This window comes from Larus michahellis, chromosome 4, assembly GCF_964199755.1.
Source record: "Larus michahellis chromosome 4, bLarMic1.1, whole genome shotgun sequence".
Taxonomy (NCBI): domain Eukaryota; kingdom Metazoa; phylum Chordata; class Aves; order Charadriiformes; family Laridae; genus Larus; species Larus michahellis.
In genome coordinates, this window is record NC_133899.1 from 93,813,302 (window position 1) to 93,839,335 (window position 26,034).

At 56.2% G+C, this 26,034-nt stretch overlaps 1 protein-coding gene across 1 annotated transcript; it reads right to left on the bottom strand.

The window, feature by feature from the left end:
* Nucleotides 1-22,805: 22,805 nt before the first annotated feature.
* On the bottom strand, nt 22,806-25,431 carry LOC141741658 (prolactin-releasing peptide receptor-like). The gene is made up of 2 exons (XM_074582516.1): nt 25,064-25,431; nt 22,806-23,964 (listed from the first exon to the last, which is right to left on the bottom strand). The coding sequence occupies exon 2, from the start codon at nt 23,895-23,897 to the stop codon at nt 22,806-22,808; it is 1,092 nt and encodes a 363-aa protein (XP_074438617.1). The 5' UTR covers nt 23,898-23,964; nt 25,064-25,431.
* Between the last annotated feature and the right edge of the window lie 603 nt (nt 25,432-26,034).

Consider the following 26,034-nt stretch of genomic DNA (forward strand, 5'->3'; position numbering starts at 1 on the left):
CCAGCAGCTTTTGGGGTGGTTTTGGGCACCCGCTGTTCCCTCTAGCGGGTGCTTTCCCGGAGATGCAGCGTGGTCCCCGCAGCCCCATCCCGTGTTTTTGCCTCTCCCCTGTCCCTGAGCCGGGCTGGGGACACTCCTGTGACACGGAATGGTGTTCCTCACCTGGGTCAGGAGCGAGAAGCTCTTCTCAGTCTGGAAATCTGGCACCGCGCAGGTTTCCGATGGGCTTTGTGCCCGTGGGGGTCCTGCAGCCGAGCTGCTGCCGCAGCCCCCGGGGAGCAGAACAGCCTCCCCAGCTTCGCCATTACAGTCAAACTGTCCTTCTTTTACTTTCCTTCTTTTACTTTTTTTTTCTTTTCCCCTTCTTTCTTCTTTTCCTCTCTCTCTCTTTTTTTTTTTTTTTTTTTTAATAACCAGCCAAAATCCTGTCACTGGTGGCTGGAGGCCGAGCCAATACCAGGCTCCTCACCCCGGGGCCGTTCCCCAGCCCCCTTTGTGCAAGCTCAGGGCTTGCTTTTTGCCCCGCCTGGGCTCCCACCCCCGTTTCTCAGCGATATTACCCCCCACCGCCGCGTCCGAGCTGCCTCTCGCCCGTCCCTTCTCCTGTCCCCTCTGCCGGGGTGACGGTCCGTGGCGTATTGCACCGGGGCGTCACAAGCATCGCTGTGGGTTTTGCCGGACCATCAAATGTTTTACCAGGTCACCACGGGCTTCACCAGGGCCAAGGCGGTTTTCCCAGGGCTGCTGCGTGTTTTATCAGGGCTATTACATGTTTTTCCAGGGCTATTGCATGTTTTCCTAGGGCTGCTGTGTGTTTTATCAGGGCTATTACATGTTTTTCCAGGGCTATTGCATGTTTTCCCAGGGCTGCTGTGTGTTTTATCAGGGCTATTGCATGTTTTATCAGGGCTATTGCATGTTTTATTGGGGCTGCTGCATGTTTTATCAGGGCTATTACATGTTTTCCCAGGGCTGCTGCATGTTTTCCCAGGGCTGCTGCATATTTTCCCGGGGCTATTACACGTTTTATCAGGGCTATTGCGTGTTTTCCCAGGACTATTGCAAATTTTCCCAGGGCTGCTGGGCGTTTTCCCAGGGCTCCTGCATGTTTTATTGGGACTGCTGCGTGTTTTCCCAGGGCCGCTGCATCTTTTATCAGGGCTATTGCCTGTTTTCCTGGGACTCCTGCATATTTTCCAGGGGCTATTGCATGTTTTATCAGGGCTATTGCAAATTTTCCCAGGGCTGCTGCGTGTTTTCCCAGGGCTATTGCATGTTTTATCGGGGCTGCTGCGTGTTTTCCCAGGGCTTTTACATGTTTTCCTGGGACTTCTGCCTGTTTTCCCAGGGCTGATGCATGTTTTATAAGGGCTATTGCATGTTTTCCCAGGGCTATTGCAAATTTTCCCAGGGCTCCTGCATGTTTTATCAGGGCTCCTGCATGTTTTATTGGGACTGCTGCATGTTTTCCCAGGGCTGCTGCATCTTTTATCAGGGTTATTGCCTGTTTTCCCGGGACTCCTGCGTATTTTCCAGGGGCTATTGCATGTTTTATCAGGGCTATTGCAAATTTTCCCAGGGCTGCTGCGTGTTTTCCCAGGGCTCCTGCATGTTTTGTCGGGGCTATTGCATGTTTTATTGGGGCTGCTGCGTGTTTTCCCAGGGCTTTTACATGTTTTCCTGGGACTTCTGCCTGTTTTCCCAGGGCTGCTGCATGTTTTATAAGGGCTATTGCATGTTTTATTGGGGCTATTGCAAATTTTCCCAGGGCTGCTGCATGTTTTATCAGGGCTATTGCGTGTTTTCCCAGGGCTATTACATGTTTTCCCAGGACTTCTACATGTTTTCCCAGGACTTCTGCATGTTTTATGAGGGCTATTGCATGTTTGCCCAGGGCTATTGCATGTTTGCCCAGGGCTCCTGCGTGTTTTCCTGGGTTGCTGCGTGTTTTACCAGGTTGCTGCCTATTTTCCCGGGGCTGCTGCGTGTTGTATCGGGGTTACTGCCCGTCTTGCCAGAGTTGCTGCATTTTTTTCCTGGGTCGGTACATGTTTTTCCCGGGCCGCTGCATTTTATTGGGACCACTTTTTGTTTCATCAGGTCACCGGGTGTTTTGCCCGGCTGCTGCGAGTCTCACCGGGATCACCGCCTGCTTCCCTGGGGCTGCTGCGTGTTCTATCGGGGTTGTGGCACCTCTGGCCAGAGCTGCTACCCGCTTTACCAGGGCTCTCGCACGTTTTTCTGGGCTTGCTCTGTGTTTTACCAGCTTGCCGCACGTTTCGCTGGGATCGCTGCAGATTTTGCTGGGGCTGGAGTGTGTTTTATCAGAATTATTGCACGTTTTGCAAAAGCCACAGCACGTTGTACCGAGCTGCTGCATATTTTACTGGCATCGGTGGATATTTCGCTGGGGCTGCTGCATATTTTGCCCAGATTTTGCACAACTTGCCAGAGCCGCTGTGTGTTTCCTGCGCGTTGCTGGCTTTGCTTCGGGTTTTACCAGCTCACCGCGTGCTTTTCCCGGTTTGCAAATTTTTTCTGTGTACGTTTTACCAATTCGCTGCATTTTTTTCCCTATGTCCCCAGCGCGAGTTTGGCCAAGTTGCTGCGTCTTTTCCCGGCTCTCTGCGTTTTTCCCCGGCCGTTTCCCTCGGACGCTGCACGCACCATCCCTTACACCCTCCTTGGGCTCCCGGGGCTCGGATCCACCTGGCTGGAAATACGTTTAAAGCAAACACCGTCCCTTCCCGTTGGCTCCGGAATTGCCGACCGGGGGGTTGTGTTGCACATTATTTTTCCGAGGGCGAGCGGAGCCCCGGCGGCGGGGGCGGGGGGGCTCTGCCAGCTGCTCCCCCACATCCCCACGCAGCCCCGGGGGACTCGGCAGAATTCCCCATCCCGCCGGGATTGCTGGCAGGAAGCAATCTGGCAGGCAGCATCTTGAGAGGAGACTAATGCCTTGGAGCCCCTGAACCGTTTAATTGCCAATAAATACAGCCCGCGTGTAAATAATTATGGAGACCCGGCAACTGTGTCGGCTTCGGTGGAAGGAAGGAGCTGGCAGCCTGAAAACTCCCTGGGGCAAGTGTAGAAATGAAGATTTCTTGTTAATACAGGAGGAAGGAGAGTCAATAAACCTGCCCGGATACCTCCCGGCTCCAGAGGGTGACGGTCCCTGCCGGGGCAAGGAGGGCCAGGCCCTGCCCTTGGCTGAGTTTGAAGCAAATCTTAAAAATTCATCCTTTTGCCCGATCAAGCTTTGCCCAGGCTCCCATTGTAGCCCAGCGTGACTATTGCAATACCCCTTTTTAGCCGTGTTTTGGGGGTTAAAGAGCTGCAAGGCTCTCAGTCCAAAACTTTGGCCCTTTATCAGCATCACGTACACGCCGGCAGCAAATGCAGATTTTTTTCCCTTCGGAGCCTTGGTAAAACCCGCAGTGACCCTTCGTCCCCCTGCCAAAATACTGCTGCCCCCGTCGCCCGCTTCTCTCATGCTGCTGTCCCGTTTCTCTCTCAAATCCTCCTTTTTCAGGACATTGAGGAAAGCGTTACCAGCGCCGGGCTCGCTGGTGAGCTGCCCCCACGCCTGCTGCGTCCCTGCTGCTCTCGCATCCACCTTGTTCCTCTCTGAGTTTAAATTTGGCCAGTTTGGGGCTAGACGCGAGTGAAAAAAGCTGAATTTTGGCAAGTCTGGGGGCTAGGTGATTTTTTTTCCCTTGTCTGTGTGTACCAGGAGAGGGCCGTAAGCGTTGCCCCGGGTCCGTGCCAGGGTGGCTGTGTGTGTTCCCAGCCCTGTGCCCCCCGGGGTATCGCTAACGCCAGGCTGGGGGGGGTTCTCCAGACCTTCACACCCCGAAAACGCCCTGGGCTTGTGGCCGTCTCCAGGCACCGTGCCCGGTTTGTGGCGCCTCACGCGCTCGGGTCCACATACCCGGATTTCCACCATTTTTATCAAGTGCATCCCTCCGTCCCACTGACTCCCTAATTCCATTCACAGCGGAGGACAGGAGGGATATTTACAGCTGGGTTGTATTTTGGGGGGCCGGCAGCGGGAATTGGCAGAGCTGCCAAATGCTCATCCAGATTTTAGTCTCGGATCTGAGGGGGGGCTCCGCGCCCCGAGTTCTGACCTCGTCTTGTCTCTCCCCAACTCACAATTAACCACAGGCTCCCATGGCGGCGGGGGGGGAGGGGGGAAGGTTTTTCCGAGCTGTGCACTGGGGTAAGGCAGGGGGTCGCATCCATCGCTGAGCAAAACCTTCCCGAACGTCAGCGATCCCGGGGGCTTCTCCGGGCTCCTGGTGCCGGGGGTGTTTGCGGGATCGGCTCCGTGTCTCCGAGCGACGTGCGGCGGGTGGGGATGGAGCAGCAGCAGCAAAGCTCGCACCCCCCTAAAAACATCCCGTGGGTGGCACTGGAGCTCCGTACGCACGAAGTCTTTGGATTTTCTGGAAAGTCGGGTTCTCTTTAACGGTTTTCCTTTAAAGCAGCTTTATGTTTCATGAATTTAATTTCAGTGGGATATGCGATGATGCAGAGCTTTCTCTCCCTCGGCCACTTTGTCCTTATCTCTTCCATTCGGCCCCGACCTCCTTTATCACGCGGCGCCAGTTTCCTTTCGTTCTGGCCCTGGGGCTCCCGGGAACACACGGGCACGCTGCTGGCTGGAAAGCAGCTTGTGAGGAGTCACCGCCCGCCGCCTAAAATTCACCCTTGGGCCTAGTTGTGTGCCGTGGGAAGTGCTGGATTATACATCTGATAAAAAAAAGTATCCCCAAAACCCTGCATCGGCTTATCGGCGCTACAGCTTTGCGGGGAGCGGGGCTTAGAATCAGTCTGCGTGGAGGCGGTGGGCTAACTGGGAAGGCTGGCGCCGATGCTGGGAGGCAACACGGCTCTCTGCCTGGGCAGAGGGATGGAAATCAGAGACCTGGGGCAGGGAAACGGCGGATTTTGGGGAGCTGAGCTTCGTCCCGGCTCTGCCCCTTGTGCGTCTCCACCGTGGGGAGGCTCTCGGTGCCTCCCCCACCCTCGGCCGTCGTCACTGCTGTGTCCAGAGGCTTGCAGGGGAACGGGGACTATCCCTCCCAGACCGGGGATGGATTTCACCGAGTTTTAGGTGGTTCCAAGAGGCGGGTACGGCTGAACGGGCTCTCCACAGTCTTTTTATGGCCAACAGAAGCAGTAGGCACCTCCGGAGCACAACATCTGGGCAGGTTGAGACACCCGGAGCTGAGGCTGCTTCCAACCCACGTGAAAGCTGAAGCCAAGCAGCTGCCAGTGATGCCGAATTTTGGAAAGGGGTGTCTCAGGCCGTGTGTAGGGTAGTTATTGACGCGTAGCCGCGTCCGGGCTCGGAGCAGGGCTGGAAAACCTCGGCACCGCCGCGTTTCGCCCCCTGCAGCTGCCCCGGTGCCGTTGTCGGGCCAGGCAGGGTGTCACCAGAAGAGCCCCCGCTGCCACCTCTGAAGGAGCCACATTGGTCCAGCAATTTGGCTTTTCCCCCGCGTTGATGGGTTCCTATAGCAACCGAGAGCCACTCGCCGCCGCTTTTGCCTTTATGACAATGAAAGAGCGCTCAGACTCATTTTCTGAAATTAGTGCCAGTCACCCCGCACGCTGCGGGGCCGCTTGCGTGGCGTCAGCGTGATTACACTAATGAGCAGCCGGTACATTGGCTGGAGCAAAGCACAGGCTGGGACGGCCCCCCACGCCTGGGACCCTGCAGCTGCGGGACCCCACAGAGGGGTCTCTGCCCCACGGATGTAGAATCATAGAATCACGGAATGGTTTGGGTGGGAAGGGACCTTAAAGGGCATCTCATTCCACCCCCTGCCCTGGGCAGGGACACCTCCCACCAGCCCAGGTTGCTCCAAGCCCCGTCCAACCTGGCCTTGAACCCCTCCAGGGATGGGGCAGCCACAGCTTCTCTGGGCAACCTGGGCCAGGGGCTCACCACCCTCAGAGTGAAAAATTTCTTCCTCTGATCTCATCTCAATCTCCCCTCTTTCAGTGGAAAACCCTTCCCCCTCGTCCCACGGCTCCCCTCCCTGATCCAGAGTCCCTCCCCAGCTTTCCTGGAGCCCTTGAGGGCCTGGAAGGGGCTGGAAGGTCTCCCCGGAGCCTTCTCTTCTCCAGGCTGAACCCCCCCAGCTCTCTCAGCCTGTCCCCACAGCAGAGGGGCTCCAGCCCTCCCAGCATCTCCGGGGCCTCCTCTGGCCCCGCTCCAACACCTCCGTGTCCTTCTGCTGTTGGTGCCCCAGCGCTGGGGGCAGCGCTGCAGGGGGGTCTCCCAGAGCGGAGCAGAGGGGCAGAATCCCCCCCTCGCCCCCCTGCCCACGCTGCTGGGGATGCAGCCCAGGATGGGGGGCGGTTCTGGGCTGAATCACCCCGAGTTCCCTGCTGCCAAGGATGACAAACCAGGGGCTGCAGGACAACCCCCCCGCCACTGCGGTGAATGCCTGGGTCTTATCTTTTCCCCTAAAAAAGGTGAATATTAAAATGAGGTAAAAGCCTTGCCCTGGTTGTGGGGTTTTTGGGGGGGCTCTCCCAGCGCTGCTCCATCCTGGCGGTGGTACCGCCTCGGGGGATGTGGCTGTGGGTGTCTGGGATCTGGCACAAGGCACCCATCTCCCACCACCGGCTCGGGGGGCAATGTGGAACTAAGTACAGCAAAAGCCAGGTTTGCTCCGAGAGAGGGCGTGGTGACCGCGGAGCGTAATTAAGGAGCTTCTTGCCATCTGCCACGGGAGCGGAACGAAGGGTAAACTGACTGAATGAAAAGTAAACCTGGGTTTAAGACATCTTCATTAATTTGCAGCAGCAAGAGCTTGCTATGCTTAAAGAAATTAAAATGTGAGCTCTCAAAAATCATCTCGCGGCGCGCTGAGGAGGAGGAGACGCCGAGGGAATAGGGAGCGAGGCGGAAACGGGGACATTCATAAATCAGCCGCGGCACTTCCAATAATTCCCCAGCACTGAGGGATCCGGCAGGTCGTGGAGAGGGAACATCCTCCCGGAGAGGCCGGGTTTGCCCCACGCAGCGAGACCCCGGGCTCTGTGCCGCGGGGGGCAGCGGGACACGGTGGGAGGTGTCTGATACCAGGATGTGCCACGTGCCCGCTGGAAACTGCCCCCTACGGCGTTACCAGCAGCGCTTTCGGTCCCAGCCCTCGGAGGGCTTATCGTCGCAGGCTCACATCTTGGAGTTAAACAACATGATTTGTTTGAGTTAAGCGAAATAATTATCCCAGCTCTTTGGAAATCAGGCTGTTAGGCGCTGGCGGAGGCAGCAGGGGTGGGGAGGAGCATGGGCTGGAGAAAGTCCACTTTGAAAGGCAGCAGAAGAAGTTCAAGGAATAAAAATAGGCTATTGTATATATTATTTCATGGGCTATAAAACCAAGGGGAGTGTTGGGTGCTGTGATGGGTGCTTTCCCTGCAGGCTGCGTTTCAGAGGTGGTTGTCCACAAGCCCCGCGTGAGCCCGGCCAAGGGCTGTGACGGTGTCCGAGGGGGTCCCCAAGCCCTCAGTTCACCAGGCGAAATAAGGCGGGAAGGGAAGGTGGTGGTACAACGGCTCGTCCTTAGAAAGCTGCTCAGTGTTGCCTTTTGCGTGTCACGGTTTTCGTTCTCCTTAAGGTATAAGAGAGGTTGAGCGCGGTTTACACGAGCTGCATTTTTAACGGTAGAGCGAGTCTCTCCACGTAGTATCAGCTCCCTCCTTCTACAGTCCAACTTACTGCCGTCAGAAAAAGCGATCGCTCGTCTTTGTCAGCTCTATAACCCCATTTATTTCAAAAGAGACTATCTGTGGGGTGGGGTCGGCCGCCGCTGGCTCCGCTGCGTCCTTCGCGGGAGGTGGGGGAAGAGGATGGGGCCGGAGGGCTGTGGAGGCGAGCAGAGGGTCTTGCGAGGAAAGGAATTGCTTTTTAAGGAGGGAGTTCAAGGGGAGAAGGCTTTGCTCTGAGCCAGCTCTTCTGCCGGCGAGAGGTTTTCTTTGTATCGCTCCTGAAGCCGCAGTCGGTTGGGACGCAGCAGCGAGGAGGACTTCTGGGTGGTGGGAAACCGGCCGCAGGCGCTGCAGAAACACCGTCAGCGGTTGGTAGCAAAAAAAAATCTGCTGAAGTGAAACATCTGGGCTCTCTCTGGGGACGGGCTGCCCTTCCCCGGACGGTGTCTCGCCGGAGAAGCCCCCGCGCTCGCAGGAGACGGACGCCGAGGGCTTTGGAGGCCGCTCCAGCCATGTGAGTGCCCCGAAGCACGGCTCTGCCGTAACGCCCTTTGCCTGGAAATGCCGTGACCGTAATTATAATCCGTCATTGAACCGCCCGGTGATATTGTACCGGCAGGTCAACGTCACGGGGCGCAGGTGAGGCAGTCGCTGTGTTTCATGCAGTGGCTTCAGTTGGTCTGAGATAAACAGTAAGGATTCGTCTACTGGGGAAAGCCAAACTGCTGTCGGTGCATTCCATGTGCTCTGTGTGTGTCTATACTGCCTATAAACACTTCTTTTTTTTTTTTTTTTTCCTGGGAAATGCTTCTTGCAATAGGGCTTCACCAAACTAAGCTTTGCCCGAGCTCATAGGACCTCTTTTTTTGAGAGGTGGCATCCCTGTACCACTAGGCATCTTTCATAGCTAAAAAAATGTCTTTGGGGCAATTAAACCTCCTAATGTCATCTGAATAATGCTCGAGGAACACCTGCAAAAGGGGTCTGCGGCTCGATGAAGATGCACGAAAGGATGTTTGGAAGAAAAAGCGGGTAAGAGAGGCTCAGACCAGGACCCCCCCAAAAACCCCAGCAAGAGTGACTGAATAAATAATGAAATACGGGGCCCGTAATGACTGTTTCTTTTGCTCGGTCCTTGGAGTACAATAGAAAACCCCCAGCAATAAATGAAAATAGCGGTGTTTAATGAGCGGAGCACGGCATTCCGGCTTGTTGGCCACCCGCAGCCGGGGCTTTCAGGGTCGTTACCTTGCGCCGAAAATAGACTCGCCAATGGTCTCCATCAGGTTCCGCTGGACAAAAGAAGGCAAGAGGTGGTGTCGATAAAGTGAAAACGTTTCCCTGCTGCTCTGCCCCATTATCTGTTCAACTTCCATATGGTTTAGGGGAAAAAAAAAACCCAAGCCCCATGAATTCCTACCTTGAGGTAGGACAAGAAATGGGAGACGACTTGCCTCTGTCAGATTGGCTTCAGATTCATGAGTGGGGGCAAACCGGAAGGAAAAAAACCTCTTTTTTCCCCCCCCTTTGGTGGAAGCTTTGGCCAAATTCTTCTTCCTTCTGAGGCCCCACGCCACAGAGCCCCGAGCAGCCCCTCTCCCAGCTCCGGCCGAGCGCCGTGGCTCCACGGGAAGATAAACGGGGTAATAACTGCTTCTCCCGGGTACAAAGGTTTAAAGTTTGTCTTTCTGCTTCCTCACTAAAGCAGCTGCTCTCTAACCCCTTCCTGCAGCAACCTCTCGGCCAAAGCTGGTGCTGGCAGGGTCTCCCCAGCGCCACCACCTCTCCCACCAGGCTTCACCCGAGCACGTCACCCCCCGGCCCCAGCCCCAGCACCTCCATCCGCCACCAAGAGTTACCCAGAGCACCCAGCAAGACGCGCAGCTCTTGTTGCCCAGAAACAAACATCTTATGAAGCCATTGGGAATATTCTAAGCCCTTTTCTTCTCACCCCAGGGCCCTGTGGGACGGTCTCGCCACCGCAGGGAGAAGCACCATCGCCTTTTGGCCCTCCTGGAACCAGCCTTTTCGCAGAGTTTCTCCTGCTTTTCGGAGCTGAGCAGTGATTTAGTCAAATTTCCCCTCTTTTAGGTGTATCTATATTTAACTTATTCTGGAGGCGGTTTGACTTGCTCTTCCTGAGCTCTTGGAGATCTCAGATCCCTTGGGCAGAGCCCCAGCGGGTCTCCGCTCTCCTCAGCCGAGCCATTCGCACATTAGGGATAAAACACTTACTCCAGGTAGTTCCAGCGTGAAGCCTTTTTGCCTGCGGAACGGCACAAACCACATGGAAACGCAGGCGGCGATAATCGTCTTTCTTCCTGCAAATTTCCACGTGAGATGAATAAATCCAGTTCCTCGAGTTCTCCACGGAGGTGGGATTAATAGGTTATGAACCACCCTGGGTGATGCTGGATTTGGTGCACCTGGTTTCCGAGCATCTCTTGGAGGTCCCTCTGGGTTGGAAAGGCAGAAGTATTGGGGCACTGAGATTTGTATGTGATGGTCATCCCCGAATTGCTCCGCATGCTTATCTGGAAGGTGTTGCCTGCCCTGGTTTTTCCCAGCCTTTAGCTCTGTCTGAAAACCCAGTTCCTAAGGTTTGCTGGATCACGGTGTACCAGTGGGAGATGCTATTATGGTTTAATGTATCTGGATTTCAGAAGCAGCGCTGGGCCTTTGACAGCTCACCCCGTCAATGCAGGATATCGGCTTGCGGCCGAAAAGGTGACACGGAAAATATCGATGGGGGAAAATGAGGTTTGAGGCAGGGATCGATTTGCGGAGTGCGTTGCTCGGTCTGCAGCTTGTTCCTTGTCGTCCTGCGGTGACCTGGGGAGCGAGGAGCTGGGCTGTGCTCTGGCAGTTCTGATGTTTAACAGCTGTTTCAAGACTACCTACATCGGTGGTTCCCAAAGGAAGAGCTGTGACTCCAAGGAGCCCCAGGGCAGCCACAGACGATGGGGGGCAATCGCCGAACGTGCCTGTTGAGCGCGTTCATCCCTCTGCATCCCTATTCTGCATCCCGCTGCGTTACAGCATCTCCCCAAAGGCTTTATAATTCAATTCACCGAGAGCTCGTGCCTGGAGGGGACAAGCCGGAGGACCAGGCCAGGCGGGTGGGGGCGCCCCCCCCAGCCGTGGGTGTTTTGGGGCTGGCAGCGAGCTCGGCGGCTCGGCCGGCCGCTGTCTGCGGGCAGGAGGTGTGCGGTGCCGAGCACTCGGAAGGCAGCCGGGCTGGCAGCGGTGGGTCGGGCGGCCCGCGCCCAGCCTGACCCCGCCAGCGGCCTCCGCCAGGAGGAATGACTCACTTTTTCCCCGGGGTAAATTACTTGGTATTTCTGCAGAAGTGAGAGCACCGCGGTCTGCCAAGTCCCACAGGGGCTGGCGGGGAGCAAATTGCTGGAAGAGGAGCTCGACGGCGTGAGATGGTTCAAAGCCAATTTGGCTGATGATGCCAGCTAAGCAGAAACGGGGCCAACTGGCTTCCTTAGGGGTGATCTCCTGGGAACTCCAGCCCCTTTGCTACCCGAGCCTCTCGCTTAGGACCCTCACAACCCTTAGAAACTGGGGACTGTGAAGAGAAGCAAAGAGTTGTTGTTTGTGTTTGACTGTTCCCTCTTTACCTGTACTAGATGAGGAGAAATGAGTCCCAGAAGGAAGTGCCCGTGGCCAAGGAGCGAGTGTCCTGGATGGCATTGCTGGTGGAGCGAAGGCAGGACCTGAGCCTGTGACCTCTCTACATCAGGGTTAAGACGTTCAAGGCCACAGAGATTCATCTGTGGCAGAGCAAAATGACACACCCGAACCTAAACGACGAGGGAACAGCCCTTCTCATCCAGTGCAGCCCCAGTGAGAAGTCGTCATCGCCATGATGGACTCTTTCTTGGACCTCTCCCACCTGTGGGCTCCTCAAGGCTCTCCATGGCCCTCCTGCCATCCCGAAGGGGATGCTATCCCACAGTCATCGTGTGGGGAACCGATGAGGTCCTGCCAAAGCAGTCTGTGCCTCCCAAAAACACAGGAGGAGGGACCGTTGCTGAACCTGCTGACTGTAGGGGGGAGCACCAAGAAGTTGCTAGGACCAGAGCACTACTAATTAAGGTCAACCACGTACCTCCTCGACTATCCAATATTCATAGAAGGTGATTCATCTTTAGAAAGAAGCCATTACTCCTTATTTCCACAGAAATTGCTCATCTCAGCTGTTGGCGGGGCCTCTGGGAATGAGGAAACCTCCGGGAGGCTGACAGCACCGTGCTCATCTGAGTGAGGGTTTGCGCCAGGACAAAACAGGGTCAGCTTGTGACCGCAATGGGGTCCTGTGGAAGCCCTTCACTTCTGTTGTGTGACCACCTGGCAGCAATTCCCATCTCTGTAATAACTTAGTGGAGCAGGGATGGGTTTATTTTTATTTCTCTGCAGTCGGCGTAATAGAAGCAAAAGCGGTGGGGCACCTCGTTAGCCCTCCCATCTCTTCCCCATCGCTAACCACTTCTCATTCAAGCTGAACACTGTCTCCAAGGGATTTTGGCCATCGGACTTTTCCATTGGCTTCTGCTGAGCCCCGGCTACTTTAGCGTTACTGGTAAATGCACGGCATTCGCTTCTGGGGTTGGCTGGGGCTTTGGGCTTCAGCCCGAGCTGACGAGATGGGGGAGAGGGGGCAGTTGTGTTTGTCTGCGTGGGGGGCGCTCTTCACCGGCACCAGCCACCGAGGGACCCATCACTCAAAAACACGCAGCCCCTGCTTCAGACAACCCATCGCTTTGCTTTTTCAGCATCCAGGGGAGCGTCGCAGCCCTACTCTGCGTCTTTTGGCGCAGCCGGCCACGTGTCCCACTGCCGCAACGGACAATGGGCCAAGGCAAACGGCATTTCCACCGGGAAGAGCGTGACATGAAAGGAGTGTTTAGATCTGCTGCCTGCCCCGGCGCTCCTCGGGGGCTCGGCCGGGCGAGGAGCCGTTGTCTCTCTCCTCGCAGGGCGGAGGAGGGCACAGGAGATATTTATTCTGCGGCACTCGGCGCTCGTGGCTAATAAGAAAGTCAAACTGGGGCTCAGAGCCAGGAAGAGTCTTTAATATAAGACAACAGCTAAGCAAACAGACATCAGCGGAGAAAGCTTCGGCAGGAGGGAGAGGGATCAGCGCGTCTATCTGCTAACGTGCTTGGGCAACCACTGGCTTCCACCCAAACTGCTTGGGAAGGAGAGGGAGGATATTTCAACTGCGAAATGTCCAAATACCCGCCCAGCTGCACCCTCTGCTCCCACGTTTTTAATTCCCACTTTATTTGTTACCTCCAGCCGTGGCCAGGAGCCCTCTGCAGGGGTATATGTGTATTTACCGCCTGCTGCTGCCCTTCGTAGCTATCCTTTTTGCATTCCAAAATAGCTACGTGTGTGAATAAAGAAGAGACCCCTTGGGAAAGCGGCTGGGGAGAAGAGCTGCCTTTCTGCCAAGAAAAAAAGTCATTGCTGGAGGCCTGAGTTGTAGTAACTGTGTTTTTAGCTAAAAGAAGTGAAAATAAGCTTGGTTTACTCACGCACACGTTGCAGACCTGCCTCTTTAGCTTGAACCAAGACCTGAGAAGAAAGAGATGGGCACGGTTTGTACGGCCCATGAAATCTCTGCTTACAGAGAAATGCGAGAGCTATTTTGCAAGACCTGTCCAGGAAACCAGAAATTAAGGGATCCCTGGCGAGAGTCACAGTATTGTTCTTAATAAACCAGGAGACAATAATAAAATAAAATACATCAACATTTCCTAAGAATTTTCCAGCCAAGGTCCTCCACGAACAAAATTTGTCTAACGGTCACAATTCAGCAGAGGGGGTTCTCTTTTATTGGCTGTTTTGTCAACTGCAGTCGCATTCATCACTGATGACATCAAGACAGAACAAACATAGTCAAGGGGGGGCTAAAACCAGTGGAAAATTACCAGGCTAATTTTGTTTGCTGTGCCTGATTGGAAGACAAAGGAGGAAATTTCCAAGAGGCGATTCAGTACACGTGAAAAAAAACCAGTGATCCTTCATGGCCATTTATAGCTAATGCCACACCTCAATTCATTCTGAAGGGCAGGACAAAGGACTTCATCATTTGCAGCTGTGGGAGAGACCTGAATGGTAATCAAATAACGGTAATAATACCTTGCATGTATGTAAGCTCTTTCAAATGATAATCTCTCGAGCGCTTTCTAAAGAACGGCACCGTAATAAATAATATTATCTTCCTCTTAGAGCTGTAGACATCTAAACAGGCTAAGGCTAAATGGCCTGGGCCCGTGCTGTTGTTAAGCCTTCTGTAGGTTTGTCTCTAATATTTTCTTTTTCAGAGGTCTCTGGTAAGAAGAACCCTGTTGGCCGTACCCTTCCACTTCAGAAAGTTTGCCAACTTTCTCAACAGCGCGAGGCAGGGAGAGGTGAGAAATGAGCGGGTTTGGGGAGGCTGTGGAGAACGTGGGGTTGCTCTTCCACGCCAGACGCTAAGATGTCCCTGCCCGAAGGTGATGCTGGGGGCGGCGCTGGAGAAAAAGGGTTGTGATTCGGAGGACGGTCCTTGGAGGAGCCCTCAAACAACTCAGTCTGGGACGCGCCAGCAGGCTGGGATCTGGAGGGTAAGGAAGAAGCCACCACATCACCGGAGGTGGGGGACACGTTGGAGGATGGGCACGGAGGACAAAACCAGACTCGCTCGAAACAGGCAGGCTAAACTGACATACCTGAACTACTAAAATCACTGATTATGATCAACTTAAGGAGGATCACATGAGCACAAGGAAAACAGCAATCCACCCCAATGCAGTATTACCAGTTTCTGAGCCAATGACAACTCAAAAGAGATGATCTTGAATGCTCCTGGGCCATCTTCCAGCAGATGGGAGAGCTACCGGCCACCAAATCTCACTAGTGAAGAGGATCATGAGGTCTTTAGGTACCTATCCATAGTATGTTGGGAAAGATCTACATGACTGTGAGGGTTTCACTCCAAGGAGTACGTGTTGGACGTCCCATGCCACCATCGAAATGTCCTGGGTATCATAGAGAACAATTAAATAAATCAAAAATATTGTCCTCAGCTGAGAAGTGGATCTTGTACCTCACCTCGATGGTTAAAAAAGGATCAATCTCAGCATTAGGCATTACCTGGAGCTGAGACGTGCAATTGAGAAACGATTGGACATTTGCAATGTGCAAAGACCCCCAGCCCGTAGGTCTTTATCAGTTTTACCAAATCAACTGATAAAACATTTAAGCCGGATGCGAATTGCGGGGAGAGCTGCTTACAAAGGTCATACCCTGCATTCAAGACTCTCATGCTAATTAAAAAACCCCTTTATCTGTCTAACTTTTGGCTAATTTAGTACCTCTTCAGCTCCTGGCAACAGGCTGTCGCAAGGCTGTTTACGGGTTGTTGCTGAGACCAAGAGCAGCACCAAGCTGGCAAGAGCAGCGGCTCACGGACTGTATTCTAAATGACAAGAGAGTTTGCAAGGAGGAAAGTGTCTTAATAACGGAGGACAGTTCAACAAAATTATCCCTTTTATAGCCACCAGTTTCTGGTAGCAAAAGCTAACAGTATCTTCTTGAGGAAAGCTCTGCCGCATCGGCCTCCAAGCTTGTTTTCATCACCCGTTTATCTAATTCACTTTCATTAAGTAAACAAATTATGTGTTCTTCTTTATATATCCAGTTTCTTTGAATCGGAGACTGTGGCTACTGGATTTCTGGAGTGGTTCTGAATTTATTCTCAGAAGACGCTCGGGTTTGACCTCACCCTCGCAAAACAGTATTTTCCCATTTCCTGCACGTAATTTGGGGAGATGAGCAAAACATCTCAATGGGGAACCTGGGGGTGGGGGGTTGTTCTGGGTGCTCAGTAACGGCAAATTCTAGTCCGGTCTGGAAAGATGGAAGAGGAAACCTTGTACTCTTTGCGGATGGGTTCTCCAGGACTGGAGAATATATATTTTTATATTTTATTTTTTTTTTAATGAAACACGTAAATTGTTTCAGATTATGGGAATGAAGGGGGGGTGAGCCTCCCCTTTCAAAGCCGCCCACCTCATCGCATTAGCGCCTCCCAGGCGGAGTGGGAGGAAAAAAGCACAAGAAGAGCTATTTAGGGCAATTTAAGGGGTTTTAATTGAGAGTGAAGTAATAGAGTTTGAGATGGGAGGAAATTAAGAGAGAAAGAATCGACACTGGGTAACAGCCCACCGTTGGTTGGTTCGAAGGAGGACTAATAGCCCAAGGCAAGTAGTAAAAACCCCATCCTTTTAGGTCAATTAATGCTAAATGGGAGCAAATAGTAGGAAGCCTGGACAAACCCTGCAGTGAGGGGGTCCTGTCCTTCCACTGTCTAGGTTCATCTGCTGTCTGTTTACAGTTATACATTTTTATAAAACACAGAAACTGTGAACTCTGCCCGTTCAGTAAATGCCTCTCACACAACCTTGAACTTAGAAGAGGTTTGATTTGACTTTGAAACTGCAGGGATTTTTACCACTCGATGAAATTAATAAGAAAAGAAAATGGACCTGCCGGAGAGGGACGTCGTCTTTTCATTTTATTTGCCTGAACTTAAACAGATGGTGGAATGCTATTTGCATATTGCAGGGAATTGGCCCGCTTTTCTCAGCAGCCGTTGGGGGAAGAAATGGGTTTGCGTCTCTGGCCACGTCCTCCTCCCCTGGAAATGAAGCTGAACGTTGAGGAGAGCAGCAAACTTCGCATGGTCTCCGAAGAACGCAAAAACGTTGACCCTTCAGTACTCTCAAGACTTGCCGGCGCGGCTGTTGTTATCACACGAGTCCATTTTTGTGTGAAAGACGACAATTGAGCAGTTTTTGCACTCTGGTTCTTGTCCTTTCTCGCAGCGGTTGAATCCGTCGCGCTCATGGGGGACAAGCCCGCGGGAGGATGGGCTGACGCCTCTTTGGGGGATACCATGGACATGGGGATGAGCTTTGGCATCGCAGCAGCCACCTGTGATGCCAGGGGCCACAACGGCTTCATTAACCCCCACATCTTAAATGAGACCTTGAGCAGACCAAGTTTGGTCCGTAGACCCACACGTGGATAAAAAAGCATCATTCCCAGCTCCCACAAGCCCCACTCTTAGGAAATCCTCCTTCCTGCCAGGATTCTGCAGGTTTTTCCCCACCAGAACCTGCGTCTTCTGTCATTGCTGCTGGAAAAAAACACTCGGAGCCGTTGGGGATGGCAGCGTCCCCAGCCTGTCCCAGCTGGGTAGCAGTTAGAGAGGGAGAAATCCCTGCACGCGCTCCCCGCGGCACTGGGGTAAGGAAACAAGGGCTGACGCAGGAGTGAATTCCTTATGGAAGGCTTTACATCGCAAATGCTCAGACTCTTTGGTTTGTCTTCTCTGCATCTTTAGCCAAAGGTCAAAAAGATTTTGGTTTGGCTCTTGTTTGCGCTGAGACTAAGCCGGAGGAGAGCCTGGCTCGGAAAGCCCCGAGGTGTTAAATAACCGCGCGCTGATGATGTTCTCCAGACTGCTTCATCCCGCGGGGGGAAACAATCCACATGGAGCCCGGAAAAGCTTCCTCCTGCCGCGGAACAGCAGCAAGAGCCGGGAAGCGAACATCTGGCGGGGGATGCTCCAGCCTCATTCACCCCCAGCTGACCTTGACTCGGGTCCGTGCTTCGGGGTGCGGGTCCCACGGCCCCCGCAGGACCCCGAACCTCTCCCCAGCTTCTTCATTTGCTCCTCTTGGAAGCTGAAAAATTAAAATCCCCTATCGGCAGGCATGCCTGGGCTTTGCTGGCAAGACCTTGGCATGGGGAGAAGGGGGGGGCAGGCAGAGCGTGCTGCGAGCCCGGGCCGGCCCGGGGGGCGGTGGGGGCGGGGGGAAGATGCTCCCCCACCGTTCCCACGGAGAAGGTCGCCCAAAGGTTTAGCTCAGCTCGTAGGATAAGGGAAACGGGGATTTGGGGATTTCTGTGGGGCGTTGAGCTCTGCAGCCCCAAGCAGCCCAGCCCGGCGGGGGGAGTTCGGTGGGGAACGGGGAGCCCTGTGCCGCCCTCCCCCCTCTGCAACTGTTCTGAGCCTCTAGGAATTATTCTTTTTAAGCTGAGCCTCAGCTGAAGAACCACACACACCCCCCCCCCAGAGATGTGTGCGATGTGGGGGTGCTTTGGTTCCCTCCGGGGCAGGTCGAGGTGGGGATGGGCTTGTCCCGGAGCGGGGGGACATCCCAGGAGAGCTGTGGGCAGCAGGGATGGGAAAGGAGAGAGGCAGGAAAAGCTGGAGCGGGGACGGCGAAGGGAAAAGACACCCTGGTCCTCTGCCCAAAGGAACTGCCCAGGGCACCCCAGCCCCCCTCCCCCAGAGCCCCCTGAGCACCCGCTGCCACCGGGACCCCCCCCATCACCCCACCGCTGCCCCACACCATCGCAGTGTCGAACCACGGGGATGTTTCACATCCGCACCACGTGCGAGCCCCAAAATACACCAGCACGAGCCCACACCACGGGCTGGATCCAGGCGCCCCCGCACGCTTCAGCTCCCTCCTGCAGCGGCGCTGCTTTTTTTTTTTTTTTATAATAGATATTCACTTTTCCACCTTTTTAAGGATTTGTGTGGGGTTTTTTTTTTTTTTTCCTCCTAGGCTTTGAGCCTGATTTTAACTCGTGTAGCAGAAAGCTTTCAAGCCACGTGGCGAAACGAAATAAGCCGCACGGCTGGAGAACAGAGACGCAGGGAGCTCCGCGCTCCTGTTTAAAACAGGAGTCGGAAAACAGACCATGAAAGGGCAGGTTTGCGTTCGCCCTCTGTGCTCTTCGGCGTCGGCTACAGAACGCAACCGCAACAAAGCGACGCTGTAAATAAGCCGGGGGAAAAAAATTCTCATATAGATTTTTTTGGGGGGGCTTTATTTTTGCTGTTGACTCACAGGCAGCGGTTGCGCTCGGCGGAGCTGGCTCTGTGCCCCCGCTCTCCTCAGGAATCGTGGGATGGGATGGGATGGGATGGGATGGGATGGGAGGGACCTTAAAGATCGCTGGGCTGAAACCACAGCTGCCAGGGACCCAGCGACTTAATCACTTTTTGCTTAATCATTTTTCCGAGCGAATTGAAAGTAGAAATCATCATACGGCGCAAGGGCGGCTGGGTGCCAGCCGTCGGCAGGTTGTGTTGGCCGCCTCCAGCCCTGGCTCGGGTCCCCCCCCCTGCCGGGGTCTGGCAGGCAGGGGGCCTTCGTCCCCATCGCGGGGGGCACTTACAGCCACCTCCATTCTCCCCCTGAACCTGCAGAAAGGCTTTTAGTCCCTCCAGGCAATTTTGCACCTTCCCAGTGGCCGCTAAATGGAGAAAAAGCTCCGTTCCGCCCGGGCTCCTGGGAGATGGGACCGCGGCTCCTGTCCTCAGGCACTCAGAGCTCCTCCTCGCGCCGCAGCAGAGACTTAAAGCGATGCTGGCTGCAGGGAAAAGCCCCGGAATGCGCCCCAGTGAATAGGAAACCCCCAGAGTTCAACCGCAAATAAAATACAGCATTAAAAAAAAATGGCTTTTAAACCTCGTTACCATTTTCTTCGCTAGGTTTTTGCGCTGCCTGCTGACATGCTGCTATCGGTTTGGGTTTTGTGTCACTAATGGGCAACTTTATTGCAGGAGAATGTGCCCCCAAATTTGGGTTTGTGCCTTTTCCTGTAAAACACTGGAAATTCTCACTTTGCTTTGTGGCTCGTGCCATTTGCCCTGGCTCCGGCTCGCTGCGGCCGTCGGCAGCATCCCGTCCCCGTGCCTGGACGCCACGGTTCTGGTGGGGAAGGTGGAGGTTGGCGTCATCCGTCCCGTTTCCGCGGGCCGAGGCTGGGTGGCTAACCCAGGAGCCCGCGGCAGGGCTGGGAGGCAGCGAGGCGAAGCGGGGGATGACGTTTTGGGGGTCTCCTGGCTCAGCCGGGGCTGCCACAACCTGGCACCGGCGAGAAGCGGGTTTTCCAGCCAATGTGACGTGTCCCACGGGGCTGGGGGGGAAGCTGTGGGGCTGTGAAGCCCCCACTTGCCTGCAAGTGGCCACTGCCGCTAAGCGGTAGCCCCTACCAAGCCCCTGGTGGTCTGCTCTGGGATCGTAGCCCTCAGGGCGACCCGGCGGCAAGACGGCAGTGGCCCGGAGGCTGCCCTCGTCCCCGACACCAATTACTTGCTGCTGCAGATTTCGGATAGACAGATACGGCGTATTCGTTGTGCTGTGGCGAGAAATCAAAGTGAACGACAGCACGACTTGAGTCATTACCTCGTTAAAAAATATCCCAGACCCCGAACGCCCGGCCAACCTCTTCTGTGCAGCCAGAGCTGCCGCCGTGCAGAGCTCTCTCTCGCCAGCCCTCGCTTCTCCAGCCCCGGTCTCGGGCTCACCCCCGGGCATCTGCCACCGCCAGTGACGGCCACAGAGGCGAACATCTCCCAGCCCCGGGGCTGCCTGGGATGCGACTGAGCTGCCGACAAGGAGAGCTTATTTTTCTCGGATTCGAATCAGCACAAACACGCAGCCCGAGCTTTTTAAGGCTTTATGAGAAGGCGGGAGAAGCAGTGCACCGCCTGGCTGCTGCGCGACGGGCCATGCGGCCTCTGCCCCCAGCGCGACCCAGCGTGGCCACGGGGAAGCCGCCAGAAGCCAACAGAGCCGGCTGCTGTGCGGGTACACAATGATGGCCACGGGCATCCACATCGCGTTGCATTTGGCAGGTCCCCGTCCCCACTGGTTGCACCACAGACGTTAGCATGGTCGGCCTAGGGCCACCACGATGGTCCCCACAGGCAGGCGAGTGGGCAGCAGCTCACGCCCCGGCGTAACGAGCGCTGATCAGGGATCCTCTAAGGGTCCAACCAGCCGCATCTGCACCAGAGGGTGCCAAGCTGCTCTCTGAAAGCAGGAGTGGTGGCCAACGCCATGGAGAGCGTTCATGCGGCGGTGAGGACATGCTGCGCAAGGGTTTAAAGTTCTGTCCTCAGGCACAAAGAGCGGTGGGAGCTACATGGCTCAGCCCCACGGAGCACAGCAGCAGATGGTGAACTGCAGGCATGGCCTTGGGTGGCCAGCAGCTGTCGTGACCCTGAGACTTGGTGCTCATGGCGATGCTGGTGCCTGTGGGCTGTCCCCAGAGGCTCCTCCTGGGAGACCAAGAGGTTAAAACCGAGTTGGGCATCCAGGTGCAAAGGGATGGTGCCTTCTTGGTGTGCCGCTTGCAGGGACCGGGCTGAAGAGCCACAGATGGAGACACCAAGCAGCGTCCAACAAGAAACCCACCCTGTATCCGGCAGCGTGTGGGTTAGAGCAGCCCATCGCCAGTTTCCACACCTCCACCCAAAGGGTATGCAATCTTAAACTACCCTGAGAGCAGAGACCAAGGCATCTTCCCCAGCAAACACATCACTTGAGAACTTCCTGGGTGCCCCATCCCCTTGAGTCCTACTCGGCTACGAAGAACAGCGGTAATTTCACCGGCGACATCTGCCGCGTTGGCTGCACGCTAGCAGATGGAGAAATCGGATCCCTCCAGGCTGGTTACACCAGCGGCTGTCTCAGAAAGCCAGGCAGGTTACGGAAGTCACCCTCGTTCAAAACAAGCCATCTGCTTTCAGTGGCCACGCGCTCCCACACGGTCTCTGACTGAAGCATGCACATTTCTGAATGTACGCTCTCCTTTCACCAGTGAACCGCAACTTAAAAGAAAAAATGCAGAGCAATTTCACTGCTACCTGCGAGAGCCGGTGTTCTTCCAGAGGCAGAAAGGGCTATCTGTTGCTTAGGAACAATCTTTACCCTACAAAATGAAGACGTGTGCTCTCCAAAGAGTTTTTTTTAATCGCACCCAGTGTGTGTTCGTCTTGCTTAGAAGCTGATGCACCTCCTAAATAAACCACGGGGAGAAGTTTTTGGGCTCCGATATGTGCCTGCTATGCCCAGCCATGATTCAAGATACCCCATGCCCAACCACGAGTTGAGATATAGGGTATAGAATCTACACCCAACCACGAGTTGAGATATAGGGTATATACTCCATACCCAACCATGAGTTGAGATATAGGGTATAGAATCTACACCCAGCCACGAGTTGAGATATAGGGTATAGAATCTACACCCAACCATGAGTTGAGATATAGGGTATAGACTCCACACCCAACCACAAGTTGAGATATAGGGTATAGAATCTACACCCAACCACGAGTTGAGATATAGGGTATATACTCCATACCCAACCATGAGTTGAGATATAGGGTATAGAATCTACACCCAACCATGAGTTGAGATATAGGGTATATACTCCACACCCAACCATGAGTTGAGATATAGGGTATATACTCCACACCCAACCATGAGCTGAGATATAGGGTATATGCCCCATGCCCAGCCATGAGCTGAGATATAGGGTATATGCCCCATGCCCAGCCCTGATGTGCGATATGCTCTGTAAAAGCCCAATGCAAAGCTTGCTGGCCCCAGGCAGCCCCCACGTTCCTGCCCTGCCGCGGCGCTCCCTGCGGGGCTGCGGCTCAGGCATCGCTCCTCGGCACAGAGAGCAAGCACAGAAACAGAGGCAGACTTTGGCCATGCCGACGCGGAGGCATTTCTGAAAACTGAGGCTCGCAGAGAACTACACCAAGCTAGTTGCGTGTCTGGTCCTTAATCCCGATACTCATCCGTTGCTCTGTTTCAATGAGCCAAGCAAGTGTTGTTTCACGGACACATCTTCCCAGCCGCCTGTTGCAGAGGGTGAGGAGGAAACACCTACTGCTGCTCCGGTGCGGCTGCATGGGGACAAGCACGTATGTCCCGCTCTGAATTACTCTGCCTTTGCCCGGCTGCCATGTTTGTTGCTGCACCACTTTGTTTCCCCCAAAGAACAAAACATCCTTGAGCTGCGCAGAAGGGCTGCTCCTCAAGGACACAAAGCCCATTGCTTTGTTCACGCTCCTGGCCAGGCACAAGAGACGTCTTCTGGGAACAGCCACGTACCACCAGCCACCAGCTGCTAGGTCCAGGCTAAAGCAAAATGCACACCAGGTCCAAAAGCAAAGTTGATCTCTCGTGGTCCTTCGGTTAAGCGAATCTAGCTTGCAAGGCTATCTTATCCGAGACCCCGGTAGGAGCATCTGCCAGGGTGGAGCAGGTATTGAATCGAGAAGCCTTGCAGGACATAACGCTGGAGCTCTTCTTCTTGCGGTAGAAGTAGCTGCTGAGGTGGAACCAGAACTTGTCATGGAGGGAGGCATAGATGAAAGGGTTGTAGCAGGCAGAGCTCATGGCAATCAGGTGACACGAGACCTGGATGACGTTGACATACCTCTTGTCCAGGATAGTGAACTCCTCGTCGATGTCTCTGATGAAGTTCACCACCTGGAGGGGCAGCCAGCAGATAGCAAAGCACACCACCGAGACAGTGAGCACCCGGAAGGTCTTCTGCTTCGTTTTGGTCCACTTGTCTTGGCAGGGATAGGCAGCGCCCGGGACGTTCCTCCTCCGCAGGTGGTAGGTGATGGCACAGAAGGAGACGGATACCGCCAAAAGTGGGAGCATGTAGGACAAGAGAAGCATCAAGCAGGAGTAGAGCAGCCGCTCTCTCTCTTCGTGCTTCCAAAACTCTTCGCAGATGATCATGTCGTGGCCGATGGTGTTGAGATCCAAGTAGTGGGTGTGCAGCGACGTGGGAACAGAGGCCATGATGGAGAGTAACCAAATGCAGGCCACCAGGCAGACGCAGGACCGGCGGCTTATCCTCCTGCGGATGGGGTATGCCACCACGACGTACCGGTCAATGGCAATGGCAGTGAGGGACAGCACCGAGACGAAGACGGTGGCGGCCTGCATCAGGGTGACAAAGTAGCACATGAACATCCCGTAGAGCCAGCCCCGCACCTCGAAGGCGTAGGAGACGGTGAGGGGGACGCAGGCGAGGCACATGATGAAATCGGCCGCCGCCAGGTTCCCTATGAGGAAATTGGTGGTGCAGTGCAGCTTCTTGGTGAGAGCGATGAGGAGGATGAGGAAGAGGTTCCCCGTGCACGCCACTGCCACCAGCGTGGCGTAGAGCGGGATGAAGAGAGGCTTGAGCTCCAGGAGGAGGTCCAGGCCGGTGAAGAGAGGGGCCGAGCCATTCTGCCAGGAGTCGTTGGGCAGCTGACTGTGCGCCATGCCGACTCTCCTGCCGCCGATGCTGCCTCTCCACGCCGTAAAATCAGGGGAGACGAGACCGTCAGCCCTGCAGGGGAAAGAAACGTGCTCTGGTTGCGCTGGGCAGAAGAACCCGTCCCCAGGCTCTGGGTGCTCTTGCACAGCCCCGTAGCGATGCGCCGGCTGATTTTAAAGATGCTGGGACTTTTTAAGAGCAAACGTGCCCCGTGGCAGCCACAGCACAGCTCCGTGACGGAGAAAACGGGGAATCTGGCTAGGAAAGAATGGTTAAGCTGGCTAGGAAGTGGTTCACCAGCCGGGCGCAGGTCTGCGGGGAGCAGCAGGACAAGGGGAGCAGCTCGGGATGCCTCACGGAAAGTCACCCGGCGGCTGCGCTGGCAGAAAGCAGCAATAAAGGGCGCTCCGGCATGTTTTGCTTGGCGTTCCCCCCTCCCCCCCCCCCAGCCCCGTCGCGACCCGCCAGCCCCCGGCTCAGCAGAAGGGTCCTCTCCCCCCGCTCCATCCCAGCCCACCCCACCGTTCCCCGTCCCACGGGGTTATTTTTCCCCCCCACGTTGGTTTTCTCTCCGCCCCGCGGAGCTCGGGCTGCTCCTGCCCCGGGGGGGGATCTCCTCCTGCCTCGCCCTGTCGCGACAGCGGCGGGGGGGGCCGCCTGGCTGCCGGCCCCGGCGGCGGGAGGGGGGGCGATACCAGCGGATTCTGGCAGAAAGTGCAAGGAAACCAAGAATTACCCCCAGGACCCTCCTCTTGGACCCCACACTGTCACAGTACCATTTCACCCCCGCACCGCGACCCGGAGAGTCTTCCTCCTCCCCAGCGGAGAGTCAAACCAGCCTTAATTAAGTACCCCCCGGAATGAGCGGGGGGATGCGGTTTTTCCGCTCCAGGAGAGCGGTGCCGCCGCCGGAGCCCGTTCCCGGCCCGGGGAAACGCCGCCCGCTCCCGACTTCCAGCCGAGGGGCCGCTGCCGTCGGTCATTTAAAGACCAAAACACCCGGCGTCGCCCCCGCACCCAGCGGAGCCGGCACCCTCCTCCCCCCGGCCACCCCCGGCCGCGCCCCGCGGGGGTCCCGGACCCGGCTGCCCCCGAGCGCCGCCGGGGACCCCCCGGTGTCGGGGCCGGCGGGGACCCCCCGGTGCCGGCGGGGGTCCCGCAGCGCCCTTACCTGGCCGGGCTGGGGCCGGGGGGGCTGCCGGTGGTGCCGGGAAGGCGGTGAGGAGCCGCCGGGCGATCCCCAGCGGGGAGCTCCGGCAGGCGCGGGTCGGGCTCGCATCGGCGGCCGCTCGGGGGGGTTCTGCTGGGGTCGGGGTTTTTGGTTTTTTTCTCTCGTTTTCTTTTTTCCTGCGGCGACGCCCGAGCTGTCAGCCCGCCGAGCACCAGGGCGATCCCACCCCCCCCTCACCAGCCCCCGCCGTGCCCGGGGTTCCAGCTGCCGGCGGGGACGCGCACGTCCCGCCCCACCGCTCCGCAGCCGGAGCCGCATCTCCCCCGTCCCCGCATCCCCCCCCCCCCCCCCCAGCCCGGCGGGGACCCCCGGGGGCGCCCGGGGAGCGGAGCGCTGCGCCAGGCGGGGGGGAGCCACTCCGGGGACAACCCCCCCCGCCACCCGCCCCCGGGGCCGGCTCCAGGCGCCCCCCCCTCGGCAGGGAGCGGAGGGCGCTGGCGGGGGACGGGGAGGCGACGGGCTCCCGGGCGGCGGCAGAGGCCGCCCCGTCGGGGGTCCTGGCCCGGGGGAGCGGGCGGGGGCGAGGGCGGCGTGGGGCGAGGGCAGAGTGGGGTGAAGGCAGCCGTGGGGCGAGGGCAGCCCAGACATGGGACGAGGGCAGCTGTGGGGCAAGAGCAGAATGGGGTGAAGGCAGCTCAGCCATGGGGCAAGGGCAGCCATGGGGCAAGGGCAGCTGTGGGGTGAGGGCAGAGTGGGGTGAAGGCAGCCCAACCATGGGGCAAGGGCAGTGTGGGGAGAGGGCAGAGTGGGGTGAAGGCAGCCGTGGGGCGAGGGCAGAGTGGGGTGAAGGCAGCCCAACCATGGAGCGAGGGCAAACATGGGGCGAGGGCAGCTGTGGGGTGAGGGCAGAGTGGGATGAAGGCAACCGTGGGGCAAGGGCAGCCCAGCCATGGAGTGGGGGCGGCTGTGGG

Excerpts from the sequence above, each read along its gene's own strand:
- LOC141741658 (XM_074582516.1), bottom strand. The coding sequence starts at position 23,897 with ATGGCGCACAGTCAGCTGCCCAACGACTCCTGGCAGAATGGCTCGGCC.